Here is a 26801-nt window from a genome sequence, read left to right on the forward strand (position 1 = left end):
ACAGTCCAACAGTGGCTTCTAACTTGTGTGTCCATTGTTGGAGATCTGAAGCTACCTACCGTGTTTGCTGTAACGCTAGTCTTGCATGATGACAGATTTATTTTGTACAAAATGAACCTTCAAGCAGCTTCCCAATTGTGTTCTTCCTTTCTAGTTGATGAACAGATTTGAAAGGTTACCCTTGGCATCTACCTAATCAAACCCCCACCAGCATTCAAGACCCAAATGAGTAACGAGGAGGACACGGGAACACCAGACAGGGACAGCTTTATTGTTCGTTTGAACTGAAATGAGAAAGGAGCGCAGCTCAAAGAGTTCAGAATCCCTGCGCATGCACCCGGGTCTTAATTGGTAAAATGAGGAAAAGAAAAATACAAAAGGCTAAAGAAAATAAACATTTATTGTTACAGGTATCAAATTTGGCAGACAGAATACCCCCAAATACACTGACACATGTATATATATATGTATGCACAGGTATACACACGGGGGGGGACATGTGTATGTAGGTGTCTAATTGGTACGGCAATAGAACTGGCTGCACACAAGACGCAAGAAGTGAGATACTGGAAAAAGCAGCAGAAGCAGCAGGAACACAAAGTCTACGGCGGCCAAGGAGAATCGAACGCCGCACATACGGCATGTACGGAGACGGCATCTCCATTGTCAAGGAGTGTGAAGTGAGATCTGGTCTTACACAGCCCGTTCGCACAGTCACCTACCATGCTATTGCTTTCAAAGTGAACAAAACAGGAAAAGTCAAACAAGAAGCCCTTGTAAGTCAGTGTGCCCAAATTTGGGAGGGCAGTGGTACCCAGCACCCTACTAGGATGCCAGGGTCCAATATACATTCACCTAAAGATGACCTTGCCCAGGTGGACTCACCCCCTTCCCCGTATAACCCGTTGACGATCCACCTGGGAAGGCTTAGAAAGCTCCAAAAACAAGGCTGCTCTGCGGCCAAGTTTCTAAGAGACAAATTCAAACTGGGGGAAAAAGCGGGGTTAAAGTTCATTCAAACGCAAGAGAAAGAAAAAAAAAAAAAAACAAAACAAAAAAAGTGTCAGACTAAAACTGCCCGCTACGTAAACATGTTCTCTCTAAAAGAAAAAGGGTAATAAAATAAAATTAAAAAAATTACTCAAAATAAATACAACTCACTTGTTAAAAAAATAAAGTTCTCATAAGTGCTTTCCACAATTAAGTGCTTTCTGTCTCATACAAAAATATACATATTTACATCTTCTATTAAAAACACAAGCATGAAACGCAAAGCAGAACTAGTATGGAAGGAGCGACGTGCGGGAGCAGAGCTTCAGGATACCCTTTTCCCACTGCGGCCTCTTAGAAAGTGGGGCAGGGCGAAACAGAGCCGGGTCCACACATCTACCTAACGGTTTCTTTCTCCTCCTGGGTCAGAGAAGTCAAAAGGTCTCGTGCTCTACAGCGAGGTCAGGCTGTCTGGCTAGCACTGGTAGCCAGGTCCCAGTACCAGAAGTTCACACAAATTCATGGAATATTACCAGTTAAAAATACCAGTGATGATAGAGAAATGGGCGCCAGCGTAGCACACTTCAGTTGAGGAAGCGACGGCACTTCTTGGCTCCACAGTTGCAGGGCAGCTTGTTACTGGCATCTTCGATGGGGAACTTGTAGTCATAGGTGAGCTCCTCGCCTTGGTAGATCTTGCGCATTGCGAAGATAACTATGTGCTTCTGCCCATCCACGTGGATGACTCGAGAATAGCAGTTGGGCTCGCAGGAGTGGTTAATGAAGCGAGCCGCATTGCCATGCATCGTGGCATCCACTACCTCATAGTCATCAATGCGGAACATATAGCAGCCAATCCCCTGTGGAAGATAGAAAGAGCAGGATAAAGCCCAACAGGCAGGAGCTGGCGGACTGGCACCAGAGGCCAGCAGACCTGTATCTCACCTTGCTGTCGTAGTACTTCTCCCTCTTGTCAGTCAAGGAAGAGCGAATCACATTTCCAGAATATTCAATCACCATTTCTCCTGCGTCGATGTTCCTTTTGCAAAAGAGACCTCTACCATGGATGGCTGACCTGGTGAAAGGTTGAAAACAACTTAAGACGGTAGGCAAGCATAAAGAACAAAAGCTTAACTTCATTTTATTAAGGGCTTTATTTTATTATAGGGCTCTTCACCATTGGTGGTGGTTTAAGTAATAATTCTTTGCATTTATATAGCGCTTTTCTCACTACTCAAAGCGCTCAGCAATTGCAGGTTAAGGGCCTTGCTGAAGGGCCCAACAGAGCAGAGTCCCTTTTGGCATTTACAGGATTCGAACCGACAACCTTCCAATTGCCAGTGCATATCCTTAAACCTCAGAGCCACCACCCCGTAGATACTGTAATCCTAAAGTGCTAGCTCAGATAAATAAATTTGAAGACTATGAAAAATTGTCTTTTACGTAAGCCAACTCTAAATGCTGTAGATACTTAAAAGGATTAGTGAAAGCTTCTCGGCATCCCATTGGGTTAAAAGAAAAACATCTGTCGCTCTGTATCTTTGGTTACCAAGTAGCATTCCGAGAGTCTGGTGTTTATAGAAGCCATACTGAGAAGGCAAAGTCAGCATTTTGGAACTGCAGACACCATCCACATTAAAAAAAAAGGATAAGTGTCTGTGTATCCATCCATTTGCTATTGGTCTTTCCTACAGACGGCGCATCACAAACATTTGTAGTAATAAAATGCACTTCATTTGTCGTTCCAACAGATGGCACGTCACAAATATCAACACTGCTTTTACGAATCCTATACTAAAATGACATATAACCGAGACATACAGTATGCATAGCATGATGTGCTGAGAAACAATGCTGAAGTTACGCTGATTGCTTAGATTTCAACCCATCTTAGATGGGTAACACAGCTAGTGTATAAAAAATAAATAAGTTTTAATCTGCCAGTGTTGTAAATTGTTAATTTTGCTCAATTGAATTGCGACAAACTATGAACTACAAAAATTACAAAAGCAATTTACAGTGGCCTTGACAGAAACGCGCCACATTGCATTCTCTTTGTGACCAAACATAACTTATGACCTAAACACATTTGTGTATTCCCTTTTGTTTACCTGACTATATCCATACATTCTTTTTTTTATTTCTTGTAATTTATTTGGTACTCTTTAAAATGTTTAAGCTGATCAGACATTTTACAACTTAATAGTAAAAAAGTGGAAACAGCACAAGACTGCACAGATAAAGTATGACAATTAAAGCTTTTAGGCAGAGCCGTCCATCACTATGATAGCCAGCCACTCATATGAGAGTAATGTCACGAGGTTCAGAATCCCACATGGGTGTTTGACATAAACAACAGCCAATCAGACATACCACAGAGTAATGTCAGAGGAAGGGATACCATTACACCTGGGTGTCAAAGAACATGTATTAGACAGATTGCTGAATCTACAAGCTGCCCATGACAACATACTCTTTAACATTTCTGATATTCTTCCATTTTCTGGTTGTGGACATTTTTTCCAATCTTTTTTGTATTGCTTTTATAAAAATATTGGCTAGCTACATGCCATTATAAACAAACATTGATTATTAACGCACTTATTCAAACGGCACAAGTTAAGGGTCACAAATCAAAACATGGATTTCTTAAAAAGGCAAAATTAAGCCAGATTACCTGGACATGACATCTCTGCACAGGCAATCAATATTTTCAACCATGTGAGGACTGGCACCAAGTGTGGACTGAAGCTGTGACCTGATGCTTCTTAGCCATTATACCACATCTCCTGTACTAGAGAGAAGCAGCTTTGCTAGCTTACCTGTAAACTCCCACAGCCTCCTTGGATGTTTTCTTCAAGTGTCTAAAGCGCATGGGCATGGGCAAATCCAAGCTTGTGGCTCTCCTGCCCAAGGGGAAAATAAATAAATAAATGATTGTCATTGATTCTGCAAAAGTATAGTTTGGTGCCAGGTGTTATAACCACAGGATGACCAACTAACCGTGCAGACTTTAGTTGTACTTCCTCTTCCTCTTCATCATTTGGACTGTACTCAGGTGGATGCCGGTGTCGGGATGTGAGAAAATTAAACATGTCAAACATGGATCGCCTGAATGAGCGAGAGAAAAGTTATAGTGAGAACAGTGTCATAAAAGCAGTGCCACATTGAACCTATGCTCCTATTAATAATAATAATAATACATTTTATTTATACAAGGTGCCTTTCAGAGAACTCAAGGACACTGAACAAATAAATAAAAGACACAATTATAAACAACTTAAAACATCAGAAAATCTAAAAATTAAAACCAAACAAAACCACTACAATCATAAGGAAAAAGAAAAAGCCATTTTAAACAGATGTGTTTTAAGTTTGCATTTGAAAAATGAATATGATTTGATGTTTCTGAGCTCCACAGGTAATGAATTCCAGAGCTTGGGAGCAGAACGGCCAAAAGCTCTGCTCCCCGTGGTGGTTAGACGGGCGGGAGGGACGATCAGATGGGTGGAGGAAGAGGATCTAAGGTTACGGGATGGAATGGCAACATGAAGAAGGTCAGACTGATATGGAGGGGCGAGGTTATGAATGGCCTTAAATGTTAATAGCAGAATCTTAAAATCAGTTCGAAACTTGATCGGGAGCCAATGAAGCTGCTGCAAGACCGGAGTAATATGGTGAATAGATGGGGTTCAAGTGATGATATGTGCTGCAGAATTCTGGACTAACTGAAGCTTATGAAGAGATTTATTAGGGAGACCAAAGAGGAGTGAATTGCAGTAGTCCAGCCAAGAAGTAACAAGACTATGAACAAGAATGGCAGTGGTATGAGGAGTGAGGGAGGGCGAATGCGATTAATATTACGTAGGTGGAAGTAACAGACCGGGTGATGTTATTAATGTGAGATTGGAAATACAGTAATCCCTCCTCCATCGCGGGGGTGGCGTTCCAGAGCCACCCGCGAAATAAGAAAATCCGCGAAGTAGAAACCATATGTTTATATGGTTATTTTTATATTGTCATGCTTGGGTCACAGATTTGCGCAGAAACACAGGAGGTTGTAGAGAGACAGGAACGTTATTCAAACACTGCAAACAAACATTTGTCTCTTTTTCAAAAGTTTAAACTGTGCTCCATGACAAGACAGAGATGTCAGTTCCGTCTCACAATTAAAAGAATGCAAACATATCTTCCTCTTCAAAGGAGTGCGTGTCAGGAGCAGTGACTGTCACAGAGATAGAGAAAAGCAAACAAATCAATAGGGCGGTTTGCTTTTAAGTATGCGAAGCACCGCGGCACAAAGCTGTTGAAGGCGGCAGCTCACACCCCCTCCGTCAGGAGCAGAGAAAGAGAGAAAGAGACAGAGTTTGTTTTTCAATCAAAAATCAATACGTGCCCTTCGAGCTTTTAAGTATGCGAAGCACGGTGCAGCATGTCGTTTCAGGAAGCAGCTGCACAAAAGATAGCAACGTGAAGATAATCTTTCAGCATTTTTAGACGAGCGTCCGTATCGTCTAGGTGTGCGAACAGCCCCCCTGCTCAATCCCCCTATGTCAGGATCAGAGAAAGTCAGTGCAAGAGAGAGAGAAAAGTAAGCTGGGTAGCTTCTCAGCCATCTGCCAATAGCGTCCCTTGTATGAAATCAACTGGGCAAACCAACTGAGGAAGCATGTACCAGAAATTAAAAGACCCATTGTCCGCAGAAATCCGCGAACCAGCAAAAAATCCGCAATATATATTTAAATATGCTTACATATAAAATCCGCGATGGAGTGAAGTCGCGAAAGGCGAAGCGCGATATAGCGAGGGATTACTGTATAGAGTACTGTCAAGGATGACACCCACACTCTTAACCTGAGATGATGGGGAAAAAACAGAGTTATCAATAATAAGAGAAAAATTATTGGTTTTGGAAATTGATGATTTTGAACCAATGAGGAGAACCTCAGTTTTGTCACTGTTTAATTTAAGAAAATTCACAGAAAACCAGGATTTAATTTCAGCAATGCAGTCAATAAGCGAGGGTGGTGGAAAAGAGGAGGTAGGTTTACTAGCAAGGTAGAGCTGGGTGTCATCAGCATAACAGTGAAAATGAATGTTATATTTACGAAAAATATTGTTAATATAAAATATTAATTCCATGACTATATGACATTGTTAAACATGCTTAATCCAATTTAAGGGTTAACTATCTGTATGGATAAAAAAAAATCTCAGTATGCATGCAAAAAACATTTTTAGCAAGATATAGACATAGTGCTTTAAAACCTCCTGAAGAAGGATCCAAAAGAGATTTTGGTATGGAAGTAGTTAAGGTGTTGGGTAATATACTATATTACGACTGCACGTATGACAGTTACTTTAGTTATACCAAATAAGCCCATCTACATACCTCTGGTTTACTTCAGCTCTGGCTGCACCATGTGGGTTTAGGGGTGGCTCGTCAGACTCTTGAGGCTTATGGAAGCGAAACTTGTATTTCCTACAGTGTTTAGTGCCATACAGCTGCTCAATCAGAAAGAGGACGGCATCATGGATAACACCCAGCATGCGGAGGCCACTGACACCTGCCAAGAAAACAACAAGCTCGGTAAGGAATGACCAAGAAAAACTAGTCGGCAAGCAGCACATAAGAACAATACTAACCATCAAAGGAGAGCTGCCGAAGGCGGGCATTGGATCTTGCTTCTTGGACCTTGTCAGTCAGGGATTTCCATGCATCTGCAAAGGAGATTTGTGATGAGAACATGTAGATGTAGAATAAGGCCCCTCTGCTCCAGCAAATCAGCAAACTCACCCTCAATGCTCTCTGAGCAGACCTTGAAGCCACCATCATCACTGCAGATCTCAAACATGAGACCTTTTATTACCTTGTGATGATGCTGCTGTTTGGAGGGAGAAGCCTCATGATCTGCACGGGCCCCTAGAGACATAGCAGAACAACAGTGTTACTTTTCATGTGCATCAATATTGAGAAAATTGAAGACCATTTGGAAGATTCCTCACCCAACTCCTGGATCTTCCCTTGCTTTCCTTTCGCATTTTCTGTGGTCTCAGGTTCCTTCAGAAGATTTTGGGTGTTTCTGCAACAGCAGATGAAATGTTAATTAGTTTACCTTAAATGAATATTCCACCCAAAAATTATATGTATCCATTACTTAACCCATGTGGGTTGTAGTGATGGCCAAGAAAAATGTTCAATCTCATGTTTTCATGTAGAACGGAGATAATAAAAGCTTCTGATAGTATATAGGCATCTATGGGGACCACCACTGGATAACAGCAAACAATATTAATACAGTCATAAAAAAGCTTCATGTTACATAATCCACATGTCAGTTATCCAGCTTACAGCATCTAAAATTCATTAATTTTTTTTGTTAAAATACTGTTAAAGAAATACTTTCAGAAAATAAGAGCAGTACATGAACTGAAAGTGCTTTCACAAGGAGTCAAACTTTAGAATTGAAGTTATGCCTCTCCTCATCATTTACAAGTCTTCAACAGAAAAGATCGATTCTGTGTAAAGTTGCTTGTGCACTGCTCCGAGAGCCCAGAAGCATTTATCTAACAATAATTTAGCAAGAAATTAATGTGTGCTGCACATTGTGAATATATGACCGGATACCTGACATGTGCATTATGTGATGCCAGTAACTTGAGATTGTTTCCATGAATCCAGCCTTGGTCCTCATAGAGGCAAGAGAGTAAAACAACAAAGATAAGATGGTAAAAGGAGTACTGGAAGTGTTTTCAAGTGTAGTGTCCCACTTCGATGTAATAAGGATTAATCAGAATTGCTTTTGAAGGCAATGTAAGGTTCACATTCCCCAACATCAAATACAGATAAGAAATGCTTGTTAGAACTGCAATGCTGGCATACCTGGCCTCAAGCAGTCAGTGCCTGGTATAAGCAACTGACTTGTGAGCAATAGAAACATTCACGGGATTAAAAGCTAAATGATAAAGGCCATACCAAAGGCTTCATAAGGAGGCAGAATTCATCATGGCAGACTTTTAAATGTGTACTTTTGTGAAAATAAATTGTGAACTTGGTTGTGTAGTGATTGCAAATGGATACATTAGTAATCGATGGAACTAAGTCAGGGTGTAATGCAGAGTGACAGTAAACTATATGACTATAACAAGGCTATTTGAATATATGTAGCTTTGAAGTGAAAGAACTATGTGCCAGAGCTCATACAGGAAAGCTAACATTATTTCATAGGTCACAAGGGAGTTACAGAATTAATGATTCAAAGAATGGTTTCCAGAAGATACGGTAAGACTTTGAAATGCATGCAAATAGATTAAAGAATTCTGGGAAGATAACTTTAAAATATTAAGAATGTTATTAGGTTATCTATACATAAATTTAAGCTCAGAAAAAAAAAACTAACCAGTGTGTATATATGTTTGTGAAAAAATATGAAATAGGTAATTGGGAATGCTTTGGTGTGCTGGACTGGTAACATCACTTCAACTGAAGGCCACCGAATCAACAAGCTAATTGTAAGTGTAGGCTGTTATAGGACACACTTTGGACTTCCTGGAGGTAGGAGGGGAAGGAATTAAAACAAAACGGAGTGACGTTATGAACAATGCTGCACATCCTCTCTCTGACACACCAACGCTGAGGAGTTTCAGTCAACAAATTATTCAGCAGAAGTGTGGGAAGAAACACGAAAGGTGGGGGGGAGGTCCTTTATACCAACAGCAATAGGTCTGAATAGTGAGGAGTGTGACAGCAAAGTCAGAATTTTTCTTTCTTTATCGTCATTCTGGTGTGTGTTCAGAGCAAAGTATGTGTATGTATTTATTTACTTACTTATCTACCTTTTTACTTTATTTATTTAAAAAGCATCTGTAAAAAGCCAAATTTCCCCCCTGTGGCAAATAAAGTTCAATCTGTCTGTCTCCAGTCAAAGTTTTATTTGCTACATTCTTATACAGGTGAATGTAACTTCACTACTGAAGGGAAGCTGTCGGTTGTCCGACATCAACTGATTTCTTCTATTAAAAATAGCCATGAAGTTCACCCAATAATGGGGAGGATATTATAAAGCATTTTCAGAGATATAATAAATGCCAGAAAGAGAAGACTCCGTCGGATTTGCCATCTACCATCCCTATACTGTCAAGTGTCACAAACCTGGCTTAAAATGACAATGATTGCAGCAGCTAAAGCTGTAGCTAACTGATATGAAGCTTGCTGTGTGACCCTGACTTCAGTCATGTAGGTTGTATGTTTTTCAAACCTAACATTTATGCCTGATTTTTCTGCAAACAAACATTATTTTAACTATTAAGTTTGGGTATTACCTCGCTGAAGTGGTCTTGTTGTTTGTTGACATTTAGCAATGATTAATAAGTTAACTTAATAAGCTGTGATCATGCAGGTTACGTTCTTTCAGCAAGTGAAGGCTTTCAAGCAAACCCTGGGCTTCGGTTAAAATATTTGTGCAGCCCTTTCAGAGACAACTATCAGGATGCTGAGTGCCACAACCATGAATCCCGACAGGAGTACAGTTCTTGAAGCCATAGGTTCTTAAACTATGGGGGTCACGTGTTGTCCTATTTTGGGTCGAAGAGCTGCAATTCACAATTGTAATCAAAAAGGGTTGCATACAGTTTGTGAAGGGTCTTGCAATGGGTCTCTGTGGGTAGTTTAAGCAAACGCCACTGCTCCACTATGACCTGCACTGACGATTCCCCAAGGTGGAAAGAGATGACTGTTGGTGGGGATTTTTCAGGGGGAAATCCCACCCCCCCCCCCCCCCAAATTGGGATGACTGTCTGCTAATCTATCATCGATCATTTGACACATAAAAAAGACAAAACTGTATTGTAACAGTGACTAATCAAGTGTGCTTTTAAGTGCAAAGGGATCCAGATGGTAAGGCCTCTTCTGTCCAGTTTCCTGTCCTTCACAAATGTGCCTGAAATGCTATTAAGTGTGAGAGTTCAGCCTCCCAGAAGTCTTGTGGACAAACATACAGATCCACTCCTGGATACCGAAACTCAGGCAGGTAAGGACATGGACAACAAGTGCTCATGAAAAGTGTAATAAAAGTATGACAAATGTAGGGCTCCCAAAGAGTGATGACTTGCAATAAGCAAATGAAAATATTAGGGCGGAAGACTGAAATGGATCATACAGGAGTGTCACTTTTGGAATGAGCGGTTAAAAGGGCATACTCACAATTTTGGCTCGCCCTTTTGCAGAGGATCACTCTTCTCTGTGGAATTTTTCATGTTGGGAACTGGTTGGCTGCAGATTCACAAAAGAAATGGTTACACTGGTAGCAAAATGACCCCAGAGCACCCCAAGAACAGACAGGGACAGTACCTGCTGCTGGTCCCTGCCTTGATGTCACTCTCATGGTCTGCTTTGGCAGTTCTGTCCTTGGTGTGGCATGACTTGAGCTTCTTGCTGCTGCCTTTATCCGGAATGGGCTGAATACGTTTGGATTTGGGCTTTCCTTTGGTAGCGGCTAGAGCTTCAGAGCTCTGTGGTTGGTTTAGAGAAACCAAGGTGCTAGCAGCTGGAGCAGAGATTTGCATGCAAGTTTGGGTATTCTCCTGTGGCAGGCTACTTGGCAGAAGGGGGCAGACACTATCCAGGAGTGGACTTAACTGCTGGCACTGCAGTTGGTACTGGCCATCTTGCTCTGCTGAAGAAGGAAGGACACAACCACTGTCGCTATCTGCTGTTGCTGAGCTGCCAAGAGGGGAGAAGTTGCTGGTGCTGGGCTGCAGCGCAACTTGTTCGGAAATTCCCAAATTCTGCTGGCTAGCTTTTAAGAGTATGTTGCCTATAGAGCTACTCAGCTCAGTGGAGCCCAAGGGTCCTGGATTTTGTGTCACAGCAGGAGGCATAGGAACCACATTAAGCATTGACTGGCCAGGCGTCACAAGGTGCGATGAGGAGTCCTGGCCAAGGACAGCAGGTGGTGCTCCCAGGGATGACACAGACTCAAAATACATAAGACCTGACTTGGGCCGTTTGATAATGTTGGGCACTGTTCGGTGGCCTGCAGCTGGATTGGGCACACTGGCAGACATTGGTGAGGAAAAATTAATAACCGTCATGTTTGGCATAACTTCTGTAGAGGTTACTGCAGTCGAGGCTGCAGAGCGTGCCGGTTTCTTTACCTTGCGCGGCTGCAGTCGTGAAATAGGACGCTTCTTACCGTGGCTGGCACTGGTTACTGGTGGAGAGCTGCCAGTGGTAGGTGGCAATACAGCAGATGTATTAGCAGCAAGGTCTGCGCGCTGACTGGAATCAGACACCAAAATAGATGTATCCCCAATTAGAAGACCAGGCGCCGAGCTCGGAAGGCCAGGTTGGAAGGTGGTCTGGGCTCCTCCAGCAAAAGAGTGAAGTTGAGAGTGGTGGGTAAGTGGTAACAGTGGTGAAGCAGCCATTCCAGGACTCAGGCCGGCTGCAAAGGCCATTGCATCCATTGGTGGTGCCAACTGTATCTGTTGAGTGACACCGTTGGGAAGGGTCTGTAGGACGTAGAGCGGCTGCATATGCTGGTTCACAACAATCAACTTTTCAGTGCCAGGTTTGAGGTGTGTGGCTGAGGTCTGAACTGCTGTGCTAGCTACCTGGGCTGTTCCTACATTTTCTGTAGGGCATGTCAAGTACTTCTGAACGGTTGGAGAGGTAGGGACCTGCAGCCCAGGGGTTCCTGAACTCCTGGCTAAATCCTGAGTGACTGGTTCTCCCACTTGTCCGCAAGCCGGGCTGCCCATGTGCTCAGTTGTTCCTTGGCCTTGGATGAAGTGTTCTGGGGTCATATGCCCATCTGAGGCCTGGCTCTCTCCACCCTGCTGGAGCTCGCTGGGGGCTGAAACAGGCTGCTTGTCAGAGTTCTTATCTACGGAATCGTCAGTAGCCAAAGCCAGGATAGGTCGCTCAGGGCCATCCGTCATTAGGCCACCATGGTTTTGGTTGGTTACAGCTGGGCTACGGGTTGTCAAAACAGACAGGTCAGAGGGTAGTTCCAGAGGAAGCTCAAACTGCTCCTCCCCTGCTATGGTGGCACTAACTCCACCCTCCCCAGGCTCAGCAGAGGGCAGTGGCTGGGGAAAGTCCTCAAAGAGCCCCATGTCTTTTCCTCTGTTCCCATCTAGCCCAAAACCTTCATCCAACGACAGCAGCTCTGAGGAGGATGACTCGGCTCTCTGGCCCAGAGTCTGCAAGGATGGGGTGTTAAGTACAAATTCCATGATGTCAGAGGGAAGAATGTTGCCACAGTCATCGCTGTTGGTGTTATCAGAGTCTGACTTCAGCAGTTCAGCATTGAGGGACAGCTGAGCCTCAACACCCCCAAGAGGCAAGCAGTCCTTCTTGCTGGTACTACTGCCGGTTGGTTCCTTAACCCTGGGCTCACTCCCTTCCAGGTCCATCTTTTCCACACGGGCCTCTTTGCTCTTCCTCTTACTACTGGTTGGAGGCACTTTGTTTGCAGAGGTGGAAGTGCCAGTGGTGCTGATGCTAGCATCACTCTCAGAGCTATCGTCCACTCCATCCAGCTGGCCAATCTGTGGCAGCCCCAGCTCTCGTCTTCTACATCCGTCATCAAGCAGCTCCTCCTCCAAGAACCGGGCACCACTAGGATTAATGACTGTGCGAGTGAAGCTGTAATAAAAAGAGTCTTCATCTTTGCAAGGAGCACCCCGCAACTCTTCGTCCTCCTCTTCACAACTTCCATCCGAGGATGAGGTGCTAATGTCATCTGCCCCATCTACCTGACCCTCTGCCGAGCGCCTGCTCACCCCTCCACTGCTCCTCTTTTTGTCCCCACTGTTGAAGAAAGGAATGTCCTCCTCCCCATAGGAGCGGACACCATAGAAGGGTGTGAGACCAAAGAACATATTAGATCTGGCACGGGCACTGCGGCGAGGATACCGCCGTTTCACAGATACAGTGCCATCATCCTCCTGGCACTTGTTGCTGTGACAGAGGTCATCTTTTTGATAGTGACTCTCCTGGTGTTCGTCAGATGAGAAGGGGAGGGCACAAGGCAGTGAAGAGGAGGACTGTAGGGGTTTGCTGCTATCAGAATCCATCTTTAAAGGTGTCAGGGTCACCTTGACTGTGCGCTTCCGATTGGGCTCTGGTGGTTCTGGCACACATCCCTCCAAGTTGCCGAGTTTGACATCTGGTGAGGATGCAGCACCAGCCTGAGCTGGCCTTTCCTTTTCTTTCAAGGTCTCTCTGGATGCCCTCAATTTGCTGCGCTTGTCTTTGCTGTTGTGGGAACCTGGAGTGCACGGTGCAGGAGGAGAGTCATCAGGCTGCCTGCTCTCAGTTGCTTTCCTGCTCCCTTTGACTGGCATATTTGATGATCGATTAGCAGAGAGCTCCTTGCCAGAATTCAGGAAAGCTGCACCCACATGTCCCCCATCTTCTGCTTCATCTGAGTTGACATCTCTTAGAGGTGCTGCTTGGACAGGCTCACTAGCCATCATCACCCTACCTTTTTCATTCCTTGGGCCTACAACTTTGGCCACTGAAGGAGGGGATTGCTCTACAGTTCTTGTCCTGTCTGTCCCCTCTAAATGGCCTGCTAGACGCAACTGGTTCTTTTGGGCTGTGATAGGGCTTTGAGGAGCACCTTCCTCTTTTGGAGGAGAGGAAGTAGCTGGTCGTGATACAGGGCTCACTAGCTGCTGTGGTGTAATAGTCACATGAGTCTTAGCAGGGCAAGGACTAAGAGAGGATGTGCTATGTCGTCTAGAACCAATTTTCTTCAGACTTGAGTTGAGCAGGGGGTCTCCAACCGTCACAATCTCATGCATCACTGGCGTGGGGCTTCCTATGAGGAAACAGACAAACAGATTGAAGAGGGTCACCCCTTCTTCCCACCCTGATAATCCTTCTAAACAGTTACATATTGGGACTTAAAATTCTTCCTATTCAGTTGTGTGCCAGCACCAACCACAGTTCATTTGCTTTCTTGAGTAAGAGTTGCTGGACGGTTGTATGCTGGCTGCCCTGCTGATCAATGTAACAAGAAAATCATGAAAAAAGAAAGCAAATGTTCATGATCCACTGTGATTTTCTAAACAAAGGACCACAGAAAACTGTAGCACCTTGGAGATCTCCAAATATAAGCTTAGGGTTATTTTGGACATTTCAAGTACACAGGAATGGGTGAGAGCTGTGGGTTTTACTTGCCTGTTCAATTTATTCCCTTATTTTCTAAAGTCAGTGTATTTGTCTCCCAGTTTCTGATACAGTTGTTTGACTCCCTTATGACTGCAAGTATTGTTTCCAAATTTCAGTCATAAAAAAAGACTTGATATATAATACTTTTTGAAAATCTTAACCTACACTTTCAATTAACCTATTAGAAAAAAATGCAAAATTGCTTTAAAATTGAAAGATAAGCATTACCTGCTGATGGTAGTGGCCTAGAGCCTGGAGAGCGAAGCAAGTGACCTGTTTTCCTGTTCCAGTAAGCCCCACCTGCCACTTTATGGGCTGGCTTGTTTGCTGCTGTTGGCACAGAGGCAACTGGCAGATTATCTGTGGCAAAGGAGCACATAAATTGGTTTCTGTTGTGCAAAATGGAGAAAGGTCATGTCAAAAATGCTTGCTCCAACTTACCTGTGGCTGCTGGGCTGTGACGGATGGTCCTATTGTTCTCATGTTGAACAGTGCTGTTAATGTCAGGTTCCACCACTGGAGGGCAGCAAACTACAATCTTGCATGTGTATACACAGCGCTTGCGAGCATCCTGTGTACTCCAGTACACTCGTGAGCACCTGCAAAGACAAAACGGCATAGCTAAGAGCAGAAAACGGCATCAGTGTCTGCTTGGAATTTAGCAGGTGACAACTTACTGATAGCCAACAGGGAAAAGCTTCTGCTCACAGTCCGAGAGGCTGGTTAGAATCCCAAGGCAATCAATTTTCATGGAGCCTGCAAACAAACGTGAAACAATAATGAAGCTTCTAGAGACCAGGCCAGGACTGTCTGCTATGTTCGACATTGAGTAGGAGGATGGGCACACTCACCTATCATTATTCGTATATTCTCTGGCTCCAAGCCATTGAGAAATTTCCTCCTCAAACTGATGCCTTCAAAGTCAACTAAAATTCGCCGACTAACCTCAAACCCAGAGTCAGAAAGAACCTGGAAAGAGCAAGCATAATGAGGCAAGCAAAGCTAAAAATGAAGGGCATGGCTTGTAGTCAATGGATGGATACTTACCTCCCCTTTGACTAAATCACGATGCCGCTGGCAGTAGACCTTTTTGTCCTCCAGGAAGACACAGTTCTTTAACCGGGCACACATAAAGTGGTAATTACTGGTGCAAGATGTTAGGCAACAGCCAACTGTGGCACCAGGACGCTGGCAGTGCTCACATCGCTAAGAAAAAAAGACAGATGTGTCCAAATTAGCATTTCTCACAACCACAGTTCCTTAAAACACGATACTATCAATAAATGGAATAATTTCCTTAGCACTGGAATTAACCCACACCTCTGTTCAAACAAAGAGGGGAATAAGGCTGGATTTTAGTTGCATTTCTTCCTTTCACTTTGACACTCACATCTGACTTGCTCCAGGAACTTTTCTCCTCCCTGCAACACAACGTCTAGAAGATAATTTAAGAAAACACTTACCAGTTGCTTTCCCCGCACCACTGCCATGTGTACATTCTTCAAAGAGCCATCGTCATCTTCAAAAACCTCTGCTGACCATAGGGCACAATTGACATGCGTCCACTCATTCTGGCCAATATAGAGTAGCCGGCCGCCATCCTGCAGGAAAGGAACAAAGCAAGGTCAATCTAAATTGCTTTGACAGGAGTAGGTGGTAGAGAAAAGTACTGTATTTCACACTCACATTGCTGTTGTCATCACCATACTTCAAACACAGCACACACTGCCGGTCATCATCCACTCCAGGTGGTGGGGCTAACTCTGGACTCTGCTCACGACTCCGATAAGAACCTAACAGTGGAGAATGAGAGAAATATCAATATTGTACCTACATGTGGGCAGAGAATGCAAACTCCTTCAACCCTGTTGCCTTTTTGTACCATGTCCATCTACTGGAGAATGGGTCGCTGAAGGAGGAGACAGAGACTCGGTGGCTTTGGGAGCTGGGATGATTTTTTTCATGACAGCGAGTAGTTCAGGCCTGCTGCCTTCTTCACGTTCCTGCAACTGTGCGTAGTTATGGTCTAGTGAGGGGGGCAGTACCGCATTTGGGTGAAGACAACTGCTGTGGGACAGATAGTAGATTAAGACTGTTAGCAACAGTCACAGTACCCCAAAACAGCTTTGTATACAACCAAGATGATTGACTCTATAGCTTAACTTCACTTACTTTGAAGAAACTTTGTTTGGTTCCCAGAATCTGGATTCTCTGACATTGAACCACGGAAAAACTCTCTCCATTTGCTGCAATGTGGACAAGAAAATGAGAGGAATGAAGATGATAAAGCAAGATATTCAAACAAAAATGGACGTAATGATACTGTACCTCTTAAATAAATGAGGACTACCACCTTGCAAAATTATGTTACCCTTGGTCTATACAAAAGTACTAGAAATGGGCTCTGCCTAAACTGTCCAACACTTTCATGCTCACCTCATGCAACGCTTTACCATTCCACCCACAATCCAAGGACCCATATGAAGTATTTGATCTCATCTGCCCTCTGAACATTTTATGGACCTAAGCCATCCAAGACTGATGGATGCACATTGGCTTTGCCCTGATCAATGTATTCTGCGAATTAGGACCTGCACATTTTACTGATTCGTACAAATTATTGAAGTATCTAACTGACCCAAAAAAAGGACTTAACTGTGGGCATGTGCGAAACAAACTAAACAAGATTCCACTGCACCCCAAGACCTCACAACCAACAGAAACCCAGAGAAAAGACTTGAGAACACTCAAAATTTTCTATAGAAATAGGAGATAAAACAGGGAACATCAACAACTGTGGCCATAATCACTAAAACAGAAGAAATCCACTAATCAACATATTTACCAACTCCACCCAACAGACTCACCCGTAAGAAGAAGGATTTCACCATGCTGTTGGCCTTTTTGTTCTCAAGTTGCCCTCCATCACAGTTTATTGCAGTCTGGATAATTTTGACAATGTCATCACTGAACTCCAGCTGTACCAGAAAGAATTGGATAAGCGTGTCTGCAGTGACAGGATGCCTGAGGAGAGGCAAAAGAAGTTTTTCTTACCACTGAAGCATACTGGCCCTGATCCATCTTCTTCTTGACACCCTCCAGATCAAGGGGAGACTCGCACTGCGGGAGAACCTCAGTAAGCACTGGGGGATCCGGACCCTCAGGCGAGCTGCGGGATGGCAGTGTCTCCTCTGTTTCTGGGTTCAGCTCAGGAGGCTTTACTGACTGTGGGGGTCCGGGTGGGGAAAGGGGTGGTAAGAGAGAGAGAGAGAAAGAGAGAGAGAGTGGAAGAGAGTTAATTTAAAGTGATACAGTAGACAAAGGGTCCACATCTCTCAGGTTTGGCCCTTACTTGTCGATAGCGCAACAAGTGCGTAGTGGTGCGAGAATTCAGCAATGCAGTGAGGACTCGCCGCACTGAACCCTGTAGCTCTGTCTCCAGGGCTGTTCTCCACTCTGCTGGGTGCTGGTCAGTGCAGTTGATGCACATGTAGGCGATGCTTTCAGGCAGATTAGAAAGCATTTCATACATTTCATCTGGAAAAGTGAAGCACATTCAGAGAACAGAATATCAAGCTGGACCAAGAGCCTCCTTTCCTTGCACCATATGCCCCCACCTGTTAGATTTTCACACTTGGCATGCACCCAGCGGTCACATTTGCCACACTGCATCATTTTGCTTTCATAGTCATCATCATCATAGCACTTGTCACACAGAGGACAAAAGTTTCCTAAGAGAGGGAGAAAAGGCATGAGAGTCCTTGGTAGATGACAATCAGAGAGATAGCAAGGTACAAAACCAAGGGCATCTCACCTTTAGCAAAGAGTTTGGCACACTCGTGGCATAGAGAAAAATCATGAGACCACTGTGCATCCCAGCCTTTGCCTGGGGTTGTGGCACCACAGCTCTTGCACCGAACACATTTCATACACATCTGCATAGAAACACAGAACAGGCTTACTTATACAATGTGTCCAACCTTGCAGGTTACATCAATGATGGCTGGGACAGGTACTTTTCAGTTACCCAAACTTTCTTCTTCTTTGATGGGCGTGTTGGGTAGTTGGGACCTAGACATTCAGGATGGTAACTGTTCCGGCACTTTGTGCACTCCAGGAGTTGCTATGGCAAAGCAGACAGAGATATAAAAACTGCCTCCGACAAGAGAGCCCAACAGTACTTGGAACAATACAAACTAATGCCACCTGCCTACCTTTGCCGCCTGCTGCTGGCGTGCACAAACATAGCAGAATTTGCAACGCCGGCAGCACCAGTTCTCTCTTTGCTCCTCCAGTGGGCGCTCATTCTCCTCCAAACAAAACGTGTGAAAGGGTTCACAGCAAACCTGACAGTAGACAAACTACAGACAGAAGAGGGACATGTGGTCACTGAAGCCAGTTGCTAGGCTGGTATAAGGACGCCGTATAAGAACATTAACTCACCTCTACATGCCCACTGCTGGCACACAGGAAACACACCACTCTTGGCATGATTGGCACAGATGTCAGAATGCTCAACCCTCCCAAATCCCAGATGTTTTCTAAGCTGTAGTCTTCCTGCAGGAAGATGAGCACAACATCAGGTCTTTGCATCTGCACCAGCCAAACGCCCACCCAAGGCACCAGATACACACCTTAAAATCCACTCTGATGCGATGCACTCCATCTGAAGGCACCTTGTGTTTGGTGTTGTTTTCATTCGAGGAAGGGCCCAACACATTTAAAGTACTGTTCTCGGCTTTTGAGGACAGCAGCTTTTCCTAAAGGGTCATTTAAAAAGAATATTAGGCCTATACATGACAAACCAAAGAGCATCATGGGAGTGTGTTACGGATGCAAAGTATTATCAGCAATCGCCTACCTTTTCCTTGAGCTTTTGCTTAGAGGGCAGGTTATACCGAAGGATTTGTTTCTTTAGCTGTTTAGCCTCAGAGCCTGGAAAGAGGGGCATCGAGTCAAAGCAATGCGAGCTGTGGTGTACCTTAACCTTAACTCCACAGATGTTGTCAGACTTACCAGTTTCTGCCATAGGCAAGACCTTCTTCACTTCACTGTTGTTTGCTGTGCAGTTTTCCACATCCTCATCTAATGATTCTGAGGGCTGTTCGGGGGCAGCAATGGACACTTCAGCCGGAGCTGAAGTTTGCTGCTGCTTGCGTTCTTTTCGAAACGTGGCAGCTGGAAGAGCTGTGTCTTGAGGTGTCCCTGAACACTCTTGCTGGGGGGGCATTTCTTCTAAGGGGAGAGATTCAATCTTTCGAAGAGTTGACTCCTCTCTGGAAATGGTGGCCAATGGTGTCACAACAGTTTTTTGGTTGGCTTCACTGGACTGGCTCTTTGAGACATGTTGAGAGTCTTTTTCCTGGACCCGGTACTTCTTTTTTTCCTTCTTAGATGCTGAAAATAGAAAAAAAAAATAGGGTTCAAGCAGAAAAAGAATATACACTGGGATAAGTCTATGCCTGGAAGTCTTTTTTTTACAACTACAGGCACACAGAGACTTCCACTGATCTAAGCAGGTATGGACGCACAGGCAAGGAAGCCACAGAAATGCACACTCAGAGGTATGTCCCAATTTAAGAGGGTACACTGACTCAGAGAGCGATTCGTCCATGCATTCACATTCAAGCAGATATGCAAACTTGTGTGGACATCAGCTTTTACAGACTTGCCCAAAATTGTGAAGACACAGATTTCTGTGGACTCAGTCACAGAATTTCTTGCTGGCTATTGTAGGTGCGAATTGTTTTACAATCCCACTGATTTGTGAAGACACACTTTCACACAGGAGAACAGACTTGCACAGATTCAGACAGACACACACGCAAGATTCCTACGGACCCAAGGGAGAGTCGGACCCCTAATAGAGAACAAAATGAGTATCTGTCCAAAGCTGTCACTTTTTAAACCACATTCCTTTAGAATCAAGACATGAGAATTGTTAGAAATTCAAAGATTTCCACAGAGGCAAATATCTGCAGAAGTCACACAAAACCATCCCATACTTGCAGAGATTTTAAACACATGGACATGGTAGATAGAAAGTGTATAAAGTACGACATTACCCCAGGCATATAAAGATACAGGTGTGTTAAAAAAGAAATCCTAGAAGCGAATCTCTTTGTTTTGAAATATTTATGTATGTAGCATTAAATGCAATCAGGGAGAAAGACTCACACACCTTTGGCCTCCTTCTGTAGGAATGCTTTTGAAGGCATCCACTGTAGGTTCTGACACTTCCTCATCCTGTATATTGGGAGGAAAGCAAAGAAGATTGTCACACTGTCAGCCACTGGCACCACAGAAGGTGGCCACTGAAGTCAGAGAGCCCTACTTGCAGCACTGCTTCTTTATATTCCGCCCCCCAAACTTTGGCTTGTCCAAGCAGTTGGTGCAGACCCCACAATCCTCGGGAACTTGGCAGCCGGGACATTGCCCACAGCGACGGGACCGACGGCCTTTTTTAACCAGGGGTTCCTGAGGGGTCTTGTGGCGGGTAATTGGTTTCAAAGGCTTATTTGGAGGCGCGCTGGGTTCTGCCTCTTCTGATCCTGCAACTGAAGATTTATCTGGGAAAGAGAAAACACTGATCAGAGCACAGCCCCCCCACATAGTGAAACATTATAAAAGCAGCAATGTGGCCAGGCAGAAGACACTCACCATCATTTCCCATGGAAGACAGGATTTTCTCCCTCTCCTCCCAAGGCAAGGCACTAAGGGTGGGCATGTCATCTGGAAACACAGCTCTGTTGCGACCCAGAGCCACTGCAGCACGACGACACACGTGTTTTATACGAGGACCTTGTACGGACGTCTCAGAGGAATCACTTTCTTGTCCCTATTGACACCAAACACAGATAGTATGTGATGCAGGAAGTTTGTTTGGCTCTGGCATTAAAACTGGGCCCCATGATATAAAAAATCCCGTTCATTTAACGGAGACTCAAAACAGCAGCTGCCTCACCTGTGCTTTTGGCTGCTCATTCAACTTCATCGATTTGCTCTTTTCGATCTTATACAGCTGTGCCTTGGCCCTCTTCAGCAAACTTGCCACTCTTCTGTCAGCCACTTGCTGCTTCTCTGCTTGGGCCAGCATTGAGCCAAGGGAGGCAGCGGTGGGTTGTTTGGCAGCTGGAGCTGCTGGCTGGGGGCTTGACTGACTGGCAGAAACTACAGGCTGGAGGCCTCTTTCCTCTTTGCTCCCACCGTCCAATTCGAGGGGACCCCCTCTACTCTTTCTGGAAAGTCGACTTTTGGCAGCAGCAGCTTCTGCCGGCTCAGATGCAAGATTCCCTTCAGGGTCTGTGGACAGAGACTTTTTACGGCCCAGCTTCTTCTGCGTAGGTGACACTGCAGCTGTGATTTCTTCGCTTTCTTTGCCTTCCACAGCACCCTGGACATCAAGGACTGCACTTCTGCCTTTTTTCTCACGCTCTTTCCTACTGCCAGAATCACGCTTGTTCTCTTTCTCTCTCTCACGGTCCCCTTCGGTCAGGGCTTCTCTCTCTGCCTCCTTGCTGCACACCCTCTCTTTGCCACGCTTGCTCACAGGAAACAATGGGTACAGAGGAGAGGATGAGGTGCTGACTCCTGATCCATGTTTCCGGCTGCCGCCAGGCTCTGCCACTCCATCAGCTGGAGAGAAGCTGCTGAAGGCAGGCGAGGTTAAGGCACTAGAGACCAGAGAGCCAAGAGGGGCCTCGGGCAGGGAACTGGAGTGCTGAGCCAGTGGCGAGAGCTCCCTGGCATTGGTGCTGTTCTGATTTCCTGATCGGCTGCTTCGTGTCCGCATGGAGTGAGAGGGTGAGCGGGGCTGAGCTGGCAAGGGACTGAAAACACGTCTTTGCCGTCGTGACCTGCTGGCAGAAGAGGAAGAAGAGGAGGACTGCAGTGGGGAAGATGAAGCTATTGGACTGCCTTTGGCAGAGGACTGTGGAGAGGGAAGGGTGAGAGACTCAAAGATACGTGAGTGGGCCTCACTGGGAGTGAAACGAGGTGCACGAAGCAGAGGGCTACGCTTATGATGCTGGCTCTCAAAGCGCAGGTGGTGATGATGGTGATGGTGATGATGGTGATGGTGGAGGGGAGAGAAGAGGCGGCCAGATGCTGCTGCCGCACCGCCAGGGGCAGCAAAACCTGCTGCACCGCCTGAAGGAGGAGGCAGCAGGCCGACATCCTCAGGTGTCAAAGGAGGAGGGCGTATATTGTCAAAGATGGGCTTGCGTATAAGGCCTTCCTTGGCATATTTGGCGGTGGAGAAGTATGGAGTCTCAGAACGGGAGTGCTTTGATGAGATCCAACGGAATGTGGGTTCTCGAAGAATTGACTTGCGCTTTTCTTGAAGTGGGGAGACCACCGCTGATGTGGGCAAAAATGGAGAAATAGCATGTGGAAGGATCCAATGAGGGTGGTGGGAGTGATGCTCCACTATGCCAGTGGCCGCAGATGAGGCAGACGTGGCAGGCTGCGTAGGCAAGGAAGGGGCAAGCAAAGGCGGGTGTGGTGGGGAAGAGGAGGAGGAGGCTGTTGAAGAGGCCTGTTGGGAGCCTGCCTGAGGTGGAGATGCAGCAGTTTTCTTTGCACTCTGGAAGCGACGGCTCCGCACAACCCGTTCCTCAAGTCCAGGAGGTGGAGAGAGGGGTCTGGAGACAACATCACGCTCTCCTGGTGAAGAAGGTGAGCCCTGAGTGCCCTCTGAGGCTTGGGAGTCTGTAGAAGTGTCAAGGCTAGGGCTACTGGAACGAGAGGACTCTCCAGAGGAAAGCTGCGAGGAATGCTGGGACACGGCACTGGACTTTTCGCTGGAGCCACAGGAGGCTGCACTGCTGCTGAAGCGTCCATTGCTGGCGCAGCTGCTAGCTAAGACTCCACTGGTGGGTGGAGGCGGGGGAGGGAGAGGCAATGAAGCAGGAGGAGAGCTTGCTGCAGCCGCAGAAGATGAAGAAGAGGAGGAAGAAGAGGAGGGAGGAACACCTGATGTTGCCACGGTCTCTAATCGAGCCACTTTGACGTGTGGAGGTGGCGACACAAAGCTTGCCTCATCCTCAATGAAGCGCTTTGGAGTCTTAATGATGCGTGAGGACACAGTGCTGACCACGGGCATAATGAACTGACGGATGCTTTTCAGTTGTGTCCTCCTCCTCCTCGCTCCCGGCTCCACACCAACTGCCACCCCAGTGGCTGCTTCCTTTTCCATCATTTTCTTCTGCGCTCCTTTTTTGGCGCGCTGCAGCAGTTGCTTGGCGATGGTGGCATCAGTTCTTTTGGTAGGCGGGACGATGCGGACAGGCTTTACACGCCGTGGGCTCTGCCGCACACCCACAGAGCAGCCCCGTCCAGTCCTGGTGGGGGAGGCAGGCACTAAGCATGGCCCAGTGCTGGCAGGAGAAGGGGAGGATCGCAGTTTGGAATGCTGGTCACGCTCACGGCGGACCCTTGAAATCTTCTGCTCTGTGCCAAACGTTGCTGCGGTTACCACAGCTTTGAGACGCTCACTAGAGGGAGGGCGGCCACGTCTTTTTTGGGTGGCAGGCATGGACACTCCCTTTCGGCCCATGGCTTTGAGGCGAGGTTTGAGCGCCGCGAGTTTGACAGCACGGAGCCGCTTGATTTTGGGGATGCGGCCAAGTCTGGAAGTTTCATGCTGATGGACTGTCCAGTGTAGCGCCCGCTTGGCCAGCTTTCTTTCCTTAACATCTTCCTGTACTTCCTTCCTGGGCGATCCACCAACACTCTGCAGAGCCGTTTCCCGCTTTTCCTGTGACCCTGAAGGGCTGTGAAGATGCTGGACATCTTTTGAAGCACCTGAGGTAGGGGGTCTTCCTCTTCTCTTCTCTCCTAAAGCAGGAGGGCGGCCAGGTGCTTTCTTTCTCTGAGGATGTCTGACAGCAGCAACATCCACTTTACTGGAAGGAGAGTCCAGCAGAGCAGAATTCCTTGCAACTTTAATGACCCTTGGTGGCCGTCCTCTGGGTTTCCGCACTTGCCGTACTCTACCTGAAACTGGAGACAAGCAAAAGTCAGTCAAGAGCATCAAAGCTGCTGCTGTGTGGACAATGCCTAAACTTGGCTGGGAGGAACCACAAACTGCTAGTGTTGGGCTACCGTCACACATATGCGCCAGAGGATCGCCTCCTGAGCTCATCTTTGGTTTGTGGTGCCACCCCATGACAAAAGGAGGTGCTCCCGCTAACAGTCTTGTATCATTTTCACCCTTCACAGCCTCGAGTAACTGCCCCCTGATGCCCCGACTCCTCCAGTATAAAAGGGAGATGTTCCCGGAAGATGCTGTCTCATTTGGACCTGACCACACTAGACATACAGTCTTTTTAGAATGCCACCAGAACAATTTAGCTGGCATCAAGCCGACAACTATAGCGCAATTGAGCATGTGTTTGGTTTTGATGCTTTTTTGTTTGAATTAAAAAAAGCTTTTGCCTGGTTGGCACGCCAACTGATTCTGGACTCTTTTTGCCTAATCACTTGCCCTTGCTACACTAGGCTCACAGCAACCAAAAGTGACCTTTTCACTCATATGTGACACAGGTTAGCTATTTTTTTTTTTTTTTTTTGAGTGTAAACAGCAAAACATTAAGCAGGCTAAACAAGTATATGTTTTCAAACTGAATTTAGAGTAATTTTATATGAGGTGCACAATCTGACACAGACATATGCCACTTGTCTTCCAGCAGTATCTGAATACTTGAATCAGCAGTGTCTGGTAATAAGGTGAAAATATTATAAAAAATATCAGAAGCTGTGGTTAACAACGCCTTGCAGTTACTGTAAATGACACCCACTCTAGAGTTGAATAATCACCATGATTGTCAGTGAAGAAAATGATGGGAATATAACTCTTATCATTGGCACCGGACCCTGTAGAAATCCAGTGCATTCAAAAGAACATAAGAAATTTGACAAATAAGAGGAGACCACTCAGTCCATCAGGCTCATGTGTTTAACTGATAGCTAAGCTGTCCCAATAACTTCTCCAGATTCTTATTAAAGGTTGTGAAGGTTTCTGCTTCAATTCCATGTTTCAGTAGCTTGTTTCTGTAAAGAAGTGCTCCCTGGCTTCGGTGTTAAATGCATTTCTCCCCTTTAACTTCCAGTTATGTCCCAAAGTATGTGATTCACCCTTAATCTGAACGAAGGAGGATTTTAAATACCTGGATTAGGACCCCACACATCTAAGACTTCTTGCAGCAGCCTGATGTTATTTGGCATTACAAAATGGCAAAAGGCCTTGCTTATTGAGTAGATAATAAAATAAACTGCTAAAACTGTTGACAACAACAAGGATGGGCAGTATCTGGTACTCTGTGCCCTCCACCAGCCAAAATAGCTACAGGCATCTTTCTGGAAATGGTGCATATTTTTAAGTCTTTTAGAGGTACGCTGGCGTAAGTACTTGAACGTTCATTTTACATTCTAAAAATAGTCACATTCCTCCATATTTCACTCCCACTACTAAATTCTTTGGTCAATTCGAAATAAGAGAGAAAAGGTAACACAAAATAAAAAGTTTCACTTCTGACCAATCAACAGCTTTCAAGTTTTACAGAAGAACACACTAAGTTTGTTTGTCAACTCCAAATAAATAAAACAAAATCTTAAATATTAAAATTCTGAAATCTTAAATCTAAAACTAAAATCTTAAAGCTTTCAAGTTTTATAGAAGAACACAAAGTAAATTCTTTAGTCAGTTTCAAACAGATAAAGTAGGTATTAATGCAAAAATCTAATAAAAAAAACTGCCTCTATACTGTATAGATATATATACAATATAGGACTGTCCTTTGTATAGATTGTAGTAGATAGATAGATAGATACTTACTAGGGTGTTGTACCGTGTCAGCCATTATGAATGTAGTGAAAAGTCAAACAAAATGACACCTTTAATTGGCTAAAACCAAAGAGCTGGTGGTGGTTTTTAGGAGGACCAGGCCCCTCATGGACCCCGTTATCAGAGGTGACTGTGTGCAGAGAGTGCAGACCTATAAATACCTGGGAGTGCAGCTGGATGATAAATTGGACTGGACTGCCAATACTGATGCTCTGTGCAAGACAGGACAGAGCCGACTATACTTCCTTAGAAGGCTGGCGTCCTTCAACATCTGCAATAGGATGCTGCAGATGTTCTGTCAGATGGTTGTGGCGAGCACCCTCTTCTACGCGGTGGTGCGTTGGTGAGGCAGCATAAAGAACAGAGACGCCTCACGCCTGGACAAACTGGTGAGGAAGGCAGGCTCTATTGTAGGCACGGAGTTGGACAGTTTGACATCTGTGGCAGAGCGAAGGGCGCTGAGCAGACTCCTGTCAATCATGGAGAATCCACTGCATCCACTGAACAGGATCATCTCCAGACAGAGGAGCAGCTTCAGCGACAGACTGCTGTCACCGTCCTGCTCCACTGACAGACTGAGGAGATCGTTCCTCCCCCACACTATGCAACTCTTCAATTCCACCGGGGATGGGGTCTGTCTGTATATCTGCATTGTTATAACTCTTTAATTTAATATTTTCTTTATCAGTATGCTGCTGCTGGAGTATGTGAATTTCCCCTTGGGATTAATAAAGTATCTAACTAAAAAGATTACAATATGCAAGCTTTCGAGGCAACTCAGGC

General features: G+C 45.3%; 1 protein-coding gene across 2 annotated transcripts in view; it reads right to left on the bottom strand.

The window, feature by feature from the left end:
* Positions 1–382: 382 nt before the first annotated feature.
* The window catches only part of kmt2a (lysine (K)-specific methyltransferase 2A), a 58243-nt gene continuing 31824 nt past the window's right edge, over positions 383–26801 (bottom strand). Inside the window, exons 3-36 of one of the 2 annotated variants that reach the window (XM_028808642.2) lie at positions 21138–24175; positions 20834–21011; positions 20508–20742; positions 20355–20419; positions 19190–19570; positions 19035–19108; positions 18808–18933; positions 18617–18730; positions 18388–18534; positions 18201–18296; positions 17988–18108; positions 17791–17904; positions 17526–17710; positions 17228–17398; positions 17041–17151; positions 16346–16419; positions 16056–16237; positions 15860–15966; positions 15637–15774; positions 15221–15379; positions 15025–15142; positions 14851–14929; positions 14615–14772; positions 14402–14533; positions 10340–13820; positions 10193–10261; positions 6997–7073; positions 6788–6913; positions 6637–6711; positions 6383–6557; positions 3994–4101; positions 3813–3896; positions 1936–2065; positions 383–1850 (exon numbers count right to left, since the gene is read on the bottom strand). In XM_028808642.2, coding sequence (XP_028664475.1) covers positions 1575–1850; positions 1936–2065; positions 3813–3896; positions 3994–4101; positions 6383–6557; positions 6637–6711; positions 6788–6913; positions 6997–7073; positions 10193–10261; positions 10340–13820; positions 14402–14533; positions 14615–14772; positions 14851–14929; positions 15025–15142; positions 15221–15379; positions 15637–15774; positions 15860–15966; positions 16056–16237; positions 16346–16419; positions 17041–17151; positions 17228–17398; positions 17526–17710; positions 17791–17904; positions 17988–18108; positions 18201–18296; positions 18388–18534; positions 18617–18730; positions 18808–18933; positions 19035–19108; positions 19190–19570; positions 20355–20419; positions 20508–20742; positions 20834–21011; positions 21138–24175 — 10904 coding nt within the window. In that variant the 3' untranslated portion in view covers positions 383–1574. Of the gene's footprint in view, positions 1851–1935; positions 2066–3812; positions 3897–3993; positions 4102–6382; positions 6558–6636; positions 6712–6787; positions 6914–6996; positions 7074–10192; positions 10262–10339; positions 13821–14401; positions 14534–14614; positions 14773–14850; positions 14930–15024; positions 15143–15220; positions 15380–15636; positions 15775–15859; positions 15967–16055; positions 16241–16345; positions 16420–17040; positions 17152–17227; positions 17399–17525; positions 17711–17790; positions 17905–17987; positions 18109–18200; positions 18297–18387; positions 18535–18616; positions 18731–18807; positions 18934–19034; positions 19109–19189; positions 19571–20354; positions 20420–20507; positions 20743–20833; positions 21012–21137; positions 24176–26801 lie in introns of both variants that reach the window. The other variant, XM_028808641.2, reaches the window with a different exon arrangement.

Source organism: Erpetoichthys calabaricus, chromosome 9, assembly GCF_900747795.2.
Source record: "Erpetoichthys calabaricus chromosome 9, fErpCal1.3, whole genome shotgun sequence".
NCBI lineage: Eukaryota > Metazoa > Chordata > Cladistia > Polypteriformes > Polypteridae > Erpetoichthys > Erpetoichthys calabaricus.